This window comes from Gallus gallus, chromosome 22 (assembly GCF_016699485.2).
Source record: "Gallus gallus isolate bGalGal1 chromosome 22, bGalGal1.mat.broiler.GRCg7b, whole genome shotgun sequence".
Lineage (NCBI taxonomy): Eukaryota > Metazoa > Chordata > Aves > Galliformes > Phasianidae > Gallus > Gallus gallus.
This window is the reverse complement of record NC_052553.1, coordinates 3,318,409-3,325,422: the sequence shown is the minus strand read 5'-3', so window position 1 is coordinate 3,325,422 and position 7,014 is coordinate 3,318,409. Positions and strand designations below refer to the sequence as shown.

The 7,014-nt window shown below is 57.8% G+C and overlaps 2 protein-coding genes and 1 long non-coding RNA gene across 8 annotated transcripts; 1 reads left to right on the top strand and 2 right to left on the bottom strand.

Moving 5' to 3' along the window:
* Positions 1 to 229: 229 nt before the first annotated feature.
* On the top strand, positions 230 to 4,788 carry LOC121107423. Of its 2 annotated transcripts, XR_005841558.2 has the most exons (3): positions 230 to 369; positions 733 to 875; positions 2,333 to 4,788. It is a non-coding gene; the product is annotated as an uncharacterized LOC121107423 (long non-coding RNA). The 2 variants fall into 2 exon arrangements; XR_006932005.1 differs by having other exon boundaries at positions 230 to 875.
* On the bottom strand, positions 360 to 5,706 carry KCNIP3 (potassium voltage-gated channel interacting protein 3). Of its 5 annotated transcripts, none has more exons than XM_040651586.2 (8): positions 5,226 to 5,706; positions 3,327 to 3,475; positions 3,167 to 3,236; positions 2,977 to 3,047; positions 2,460 to 2,567; positions 2,254 to 2,358; positions 974 to 1,036; positions 360 to 847 (listed from the first exon to the last, which is right to left on the bottom strand). In XM_040651586.2, the coding sequence occupies exons 1-8, from the start codon at positions 5,614 to 5,616 to the stop codon at positions 800 to 802; spliced, it is 1,005 nt and encodes a 334-aa protein (XP_040507520.1). In that variant the 5' UTR covers positions 5,617 to 5,706; the 3' UTR covers positions 360 to 799. The 5 variants fall into 5 exon arrangements, with proteins under 5 accessions (XP_040507520.1, XP_015128750.3, XP_040507519.1 ...); XM_015273264.4 differs by having other exon boundaries at positions 3,327 to 3,451; XM_040651585.2 differs by having other exon boundaries at positions 3,167 to 3,475.
* On the bottom strand, positions 3,561 to 5,706 carry LOC124417357. The gene is made up of 2 exons (XM_046903443.1): positions 4,466 to 5,706; positions 3,561 to 4,315 (listed from the first exon to the last, which is right to left on the bottom strand). Exons 1-2 carry the CDS (start codon positions 4,716 to 4,718, stop codon positions 3,561 to 3,563), a joined length of 1,008 nt encoding a protein of 335 aa, XP_046759399.1. The 5' UTR covers positions 4,719 to 5,706.
* Positions 5,707 to 7,014: the final 1,308 nt, after the last annotated feature.

Here is a 7,014-nt window from a genome sequence, read left to right as displayed (position 1 = left end):
GGCGCGAAGGAGAGCGCATGCGCAGAGGGGCTGCGCGGGGAGATGCGCATGCGCAAAAGGGCAGCGCTGTGAGATGCGCGTGCGCAGAGGGGCCGTGCGTGGATATGCGCATGCGCAGAGGGGCTGCGCGGGGAGGTGCGCATGCGCGGAGGGGCGGTGTCAGGAGATGCGCATGCGCAGTGATGGCCAAAGGACTCCGCGGCGCAGCCGTGTCGCCATGGTAACGGCCGCCCGCCATGGAGGGCCGGGCCTCCTCCTGCCCCTCCGCCCTCACCGCCACCCCCGGGGCCGCTTCGTCCGCCCCGTTTTGGGGGAAATACGGCCCCAGAGGGCCTGGTTTCCACTGCGGGATCCCCACATCATCGCCGGGTGCTTTATTTAGGGGAAACAAAGCAGCTCCAATGGAAGGGCGGGGGGTCCCCACGGCTCGGGGCTCTGCGGCCTCCCAGCCCTCCCCGAGGCCCACAGTGGGCCTTCCCCAACAACCCCCCCACACACACACCCCACAACAGCCCCCACCCATCCGGGCCGCATCCATCCCATAATGTCCACGTTGTGTTGGGTCACTCCTGGGGCTGAAGACCCATTTTGGGGGAGATGTGCCCCAAAATGAACCGCTGGGGGGGGGCGGGTCCGGTGTGCAAGCAGGTGATGCCAGCCTCATTCTTAAGGGCTTCTCCTCATCATTAAGGGCTTCTCCTCATCATTAAGGGTTTTCTCCTCGCTTTTAAGGGTTTCTCCTCACTTTCAACGTCTCTCATGCTGTGTCCCACCACGGCCATCCTGGGATCCCTGTGTTCTAAATGGTGTTCTCGAAGATCTGCATGGAGCTCATGATGTCCACATCCTGCCAGGGGGACACGGACACGTCACAGGTGCCTACAGGGGGAGGGGGCACCACCAGAGGGGTCCCCAAACCCATACTGATGTCTCTATGGGGACAAGGATGGGGGGAGGGGGGGGGGGGTGTCACCTGCTGGCACGTCTCCAAGAACTCCTCGTAGGTCACCACGCCATCCCTGTTCCTGTCCATCTTCTGCAAGGGCAGAGCTCAGCGGGGACGTCCCCATCCTCATCTCCATCCCTGTCCCCAACCCCATCCCTGTCCCCATTCCCTTCTCCATCCCCATCCCAGCCCCCATCTCCATCCTCATCTCCATCCCTGTCCCCAACCCCATCCCTGTCCCCATCCCCATCCTCACGCCCGTCCCCATCCCCATCTCCATCCCCATCCCCATCCTGACCCCCATCCCCATCCTGACCCCCATCCCCATCCTGACCCCCATCCCCATCCCCGTCCCCATCCTCACCCCCGTCCCCATCCTCACCCCCACCCCTGTCCCCATCCCCACCCCCATCTCCATCCCCACCCCATCCCAACCCTGTCCCCATTCCCTTCTCCATCCCCACCCCATCCTCACCCCTGTCCCCATCCCCCTCCCCGTCCTCACCCCCATCCCTGTCCCCATCCCCATCTCCATCTCCATCCCCATCATCATCTCCATCCCCATCCTCACCCCCATGTCCATCCCCATCCCCACCCCCATCCCCACTCCCATCTCCACCCCCACCCCCATCCCAGCCCCCATATCTATCCTCATCTCCATCCCTGTCCCCAACCCCATCCCTGTCCCCATCCCCATCCTCGTCCCCATCCCCATCCCCACTACCATCCCAACCCTGTCCCCATCCCAACCCTGTCCCCATCCCAACCCTGTCCCCATCTCCATCCCCACTCCCATCTCCATCCCCACTCCCATCTCCATCCCCACTCCCATCTCCATCCCCACTCCCATCCCGACCCCATCCCCATCCCCACCCCCATCCCAACCCTGTCCCCATTCCCATCTCCATCCCCATCCCCGTCCCCCCATCTCCATCCCCGTCCCCGTCCCCCCATCTCCATCCCCGTCCCCCCATCTCCATCCCCGTCCCCATCTCCATCCCCATCCTCACCCCCATCCTTGTTCCCAACCCCATCCCCGTCCCCATCCCCATCTCCATCCCCATCCCCACCCCCATCCCTGTCCCCCCATCTCCATCCCCATCCCCATCTCCATCCCCGTCCCCCCATCTCCATCCCCGTCCCCACCCCCACCTCCATCCCCACCCCATCCCCACCCCCATCTCCATCCCCACCCCCATCTCCATCCCCACCCCCATTCTCCATCCCCACCCCCATTCTCCATCCCCACCCCCATCCCCATCCCCACCCCACCCCATCCCCATCCCCACGCTGTGGTGGAGACTGACCTGGAAGAACTGCTCCACGTGCTCTGCGGGCGCGCTGTCCCGCGGGGCAGGCAGTGTGCAGCGTCCCATCATATCATAGATGGATTTCATGATCTCCAGCATCTCCTGGGGGCAGACAGAGCTGCGCTGACAAAGAGAACCCCCCCGAAACCCCCACTTTTGACCCAAGGGTGTCCCCTCCCCCCTCCGGACGTCCCCCAGGGCACCTCCTTGGTGATGCAGCCGTCCTTATTGATGTCGTAGAGGTTGAAAGCCCACTTCAGCTTCTCCTGCGCTGTGCCCCGCAGCAGGACGGACAGCCCGATGACAAAGTCCTGCCAGGGGGGGGTGGGAGGGGAGGGGGTGGATGGGACAGTGATGGTGAGCAGCCCGTTTTACAAGGAGCTGCCGTGACCCCACAGAGCACTGCAGCGTGGCTATTGACCACGGGCACTTCTCCTATCGATCCCGTTTCTATTCTGGCTCCCATCTATTTTTAATGGCCCAGGACGCACTGCCCGGCCGTGCCGCAGCATCCCGCAGCCCTGGGCCTGCAGCAGCACTTTGGGGTGCATTCAGACTGCCGGGGTTCGGGGTGGTTTTGGGGCGCTGCTCCAAAATCCACGCACAACCCCTTCCTGAGCATCCACCCCCCTGTGCCAGCAGTGATATCTGATGACTCACAGTGCTGGCGTAGGGCCGAGCACCCCCACCCCCCCGGTGCCACCCCCCAGCAGTGCTCACCTCGAAGCACAGTGCCCCACTGCCGTCCGCATCGAAGGCGTTGAACAAGAAGTGAGCGTAGGCACTGGAATCTGGGGAGGGGAGGTGGATGGGGGGGGAGTTAGGGAGCACCCCATGGGGTCGGTGTGTTTCTGGGGGGGGGGTTGGGGTGGGTGATGCTTTCTGGAGGGGTGATGTACCCCCAACTCACCTCCCTGCGGGAAGAACTGCGCGTAGATGAGCGTGAAGGTCTCCTCGTCCACGTGGCCGCTGGGACAGTCCTGGGGGGAGGACAGAGCGATGGCCACGGGAAGCCCCGGAGTGGGGGTGTCCCCAAAAGCAGGGAGGGGGTCCCAACCCACTGCGCTCACGTTCTTGAAGCCGCGGTAGAGGGACTGCAGCTCCTTCTTGGTGAACTTGGTGTGTGCCTGCAGCTGCTCCAGCGCCTCGGGTTGGTGCCGCGCAGCCGAGAGCTCCACGTCGGCATCGCAGCTGTCTGCTGGGGGTGACGGCGTGTCACCTTTTTGGGGGGGGCAGAGGGGCACAGGCTGGGGAGGTCGGGACCACCGGGGTGGGGCTGTCCCTCCAGGAGCACTGTGGGAGCCTCATCCCGGATCTGGCAGCGCTCGGAAGCACAACGGGAATCCCCGAAGCCGGCGGCTTTCCCTGTCGCGATGCGGAGCTCCCCCGGTGGTTGCAGCCGCTGCGAACTCCGGGTTTCGCAACCCGAGCGAGGGAGGAAACAGCTCCTTTTGCACTTGGGGGGGTTCTCGGGAGCTGCTGGGCTGTGCCTGCTCCAGCAACACGATCCTGGAGCATCCCAAAGCATCCCCAAGCACCCCAGAACATCCCAAAGCATCTCCAGGCGCCCTGAAACGTTCTGGAGATTCCCTGAGCATCCCAAAGCATCCTCGGGCATCCCACAGCCTCCTGGAGCATCCCCGAGCATATTTCAGCATCCTGGAGCATCTCAGAGCGTCCTGCAGCATCCCCAAGCATGTCAGAGCACCCCCGAGCACCCCCAGGCACCGTGAAACATTCTGGAGCTTCCCTTGGCATCCCAAAGCATCCCTGAGCATCCCAAAGCATCCTTGAGCGTCCTGCAGCATTCTGGAGCATCCCAAAGCATCCCTGAGCATCTTAAGAGCATCCCCAACCATACTGCAGCATCCTGGACCGCCCTGGAACATCCCAAAGCATCCTGGAGCATCCCAAAACATTCCTGAGCATCTTAGAGCACCGCCAAGCGTCCTGCATCGTCCTGGGGCATGCCAGAGTATCCCAAAGCATCCCTGACCATTCCAAAGCAACCCTGAGCATCTTAGAGCATCCCCAACCATACTGCAGCATCCCGGAGCATCTCAAAGCATCGTGCAGCATCTCTGAGCATCCCAAAGCATCCCTAAGCATCCTTAAGCATCTTAAAACATCCCCAAGTGTCCTGCAGCATCCTGGAGCATCCCTGAGCATCCCCATGCTTCCCCACGTAACCCTGAGCATCCCGGAGCATCCCAGAGCATCCTGGAGCATCTCAGATTGACCCCAAGCATCCTGCAGCTTCCCAGAGCATCCCCAAGAGCATCTCGGAGCATCCCGGCGCATCCCGGATCGTTCTGTAGGATCTTGGAGAATCTCAGAGCATCCCAAAGCATCCCGGAGCGTCCCCAAGAATCTCCAGTCATCCCCGAGCACATCCCAAAGCATTCTGGAACATCGTAGAGCATCCCCAGCAGCCCCTGCCCAGATCCCCACCCGCATCGCATCCTGCAGCCGCCCCCGCCCCGGCCATCCGCGCTGCCGGAAGGTAATTAATAAATGATGCCCATTAATGTTTTCAGCCCCGTGAAGCCCCTGCGGAGCGGCTCAGCGCTGAGCGGGGAAGAGCAGGAACTTCGGGATGGGGAAGATGGGATGGGAATGGGGAGGGGGGATAAATGCTGTGCACCCCCATGTGCAGCTTTTGGGTGTGGAGGTGCCATCTCGGGGGGTCTTGGGGGTCCCTGTGGGTTTGTGGGTCCACGCTGTGCCATCTCAGGGGCGGAGATGGGCTCAGAGCCCCCTAACATCCCGCAGCGTGGTGGGAGAGCAGGGCCATGACATGGCACAAAGGGACGCCCCAAAACCTCTGCATTCCACCACGGACATTCCAAAGAACCACCCCAAAAAGTCCACGCATCCAACACAGACGACATCCCCTACGGGCGGCGTGGGGTGGGCACCCCAAAAACGACCTCCGTGCCATCGTGGGGAGGGGGGAGAGTCGGGGTTACCTTCCACAGAGATGGGCTCCAGGATGCCGAACTGCTTCAGGACAGCGATGAAGAGGAGGATGACGACGGCCACGGCGCACAGCTCCATGCCCTGCATGCCCGCGGCGGGCAGGGGGCACCGGGGGCAGCGGCGGCGGATTGGGGATGTGGGGCCGCCCCTGCCCCCCCCTGCCCCCCCCCGCCCTCCTCCCTTGGCACGCGCCCACACTGCCGAGCCGGCCCTGCGCCCCGCACCGCTGCCTCCATCTTCCCTCTCTTCTTCTCCAACAGTTCCTCTTTTTCTTTTATATTCTCTTTTCTCCCCCAACGTTTCCTCTTCTTCTCCGTTATTTTCTTCTCCAATTTTTTTTTCTTTTTCCCCAATATTTCCCCTTCTTCTCCAATATCTCATCCTTTCCCTCCACGTTCTCTTTTCTTCCCCAATATTTTCTCTTCTTCTCCAATATTTCCTCTTTTTACTCCATATTCTCTTTTCTTCCCCAATAGTTTCTCTTCTTCTCCAATATTTCCTCTTTTTACTTCATATTCTCTTTTCTTCCCCAATATTTCCTTTTTTTACTCCATATTCTCTTTTCTTCCCCAATATTTTCTCTTCTCCCCCAATATTTCCTCTTTTTACTCCATATTCTCTTTTCTTCCCCAATAGTTTCTCTTCTTCCCCCAAATTTTCTCTTTTCTTCCCCAATATATTCTTTTCTTCTCCAATAGTTTCTATGCCTCTCCAATACTTCCTCTACTTCTCCTCCATTCTCCCTTCTTTTCCAGTACTTTCTGTTTTTCCTCTATATTTTCTCTTTTCTCTCCGTATTTTCTTTTCTTCCCTAATATTTTCTTTTTACTCCATATTCTCTTTTATTCCCCAATCGTTTCTCTTCTTCCCTAATATCCTCTTCTTCCTCCATATTTCCTCTTTTTCCTCTATAATTTCTTTTCCCCGATAGTTTCTCTTCTCCTCAATTTTCTTTTCGTCTCCTGAATTTTCTCTCTTCTCCCCCAATATTTTCTCTTTTCTTCTCCAATAGTTCCTATTCCTCTCCAACACTTTCTCTCCTTCCCCCACATTTTCCCTTCATCTCCAATACTTTCTATTTTTCTTCCATATTTGCTCTTTTTCCTCCATATTCTCTCTTCTTCCCCAATATTTCCTCTTCTTCCCCAGCATTTCTTCTTCTCCTCCAGCATTTTCTCCTTCCCCCAATATTTTCTCATTTACACCCCAATATTTTCTCATCTCTTCCACATTTTCTCCAATTTCCCAACGTTTCCTCACTTTTCCCATCTCTCTTTTCCCATTTTTGCTCCTTTTCTCCCCATTCTTTCTCCTGTTTTTCTCACTTTTTCCCATTTCTTCTCCTATTTGCCCTCCTTTCTCCTTCCATCTTCTTTCTATTCCACATTTGCTCTCATTTCTTCCATCTGTTCACTTTTATTTCATCTTTTCTCCAGCTTTTGTTCATTTTCCCAATATTTTCTTTTTCTCCATTTTTCCACCTTTTCTCCATTTTTCTTTTTTCTCCTTTTCCTCCATTTTTTCTCCTTTTCCTCCATTTTTTCTCCTTTTCCTTCATCTTCTCTCCTTGTCCTCCATATTCTCTCCTTTTCCTCAGTTTTATCTCCCTGTCCTCCATTTTTCCCCCTTCTCCTCCATTTTCTCTCCTTTTTCCCCCTCATTTCCTCATTTTTCCCATCTTTTCTCTTTTTCCCTCCTCTCCTTTTCTTCCCAATCCCTCTCCCACCCTTTTCCCCATCCCTCCATCCTTTCCTTTCCATCCATTCCCCCCTTTTGCCC

What these genes read in the sequence shown, in the direction of transcription:
- LOC124417357 (XM_046903443.1), bottom strand. Translation starts at nt 4,718, where the DNA reads ATGCGATGCGGGTGGGGATCTGGGCAGGGGCTGCTGGGGATGCTCTAC. An exon ending in ATGCTCCAGGATGCTCTGGG is followed by an intron (nt 4,316 to 4,465) that starts ATGCTCCGGGAT and finishes CGATGCTTTGAG; the next exon opens with ATGCTCCGGGATGCTGCAGT.
- KCNIP3 (XM_040651585.2), bottom strand. Translation starts at nt 5,616, where the DNA reads ATGAGATATTGGAGAAGAAGGGGAAATATTGGGGAAAAAGAAAAAAAA. An exon ending in GCAGTTCTTCCCGCAGGGAG is followed by an intron (nt 3,048 to 3,166) that starts GTGAGTTGGGGG and finishes TCCCCTCCCCAG; the next exon opens with ATTCCAGTGCCTACGCTCAC. An exon ending in ACGGCTGCATCACCAAGGAG is followed by an intron (nt 2,359 to 2,459) that starts GTGCCCTGGGGG and finishes GTCTGCCCCCAG; the next exon opens with GAGATGCTGGAGATCATGAA.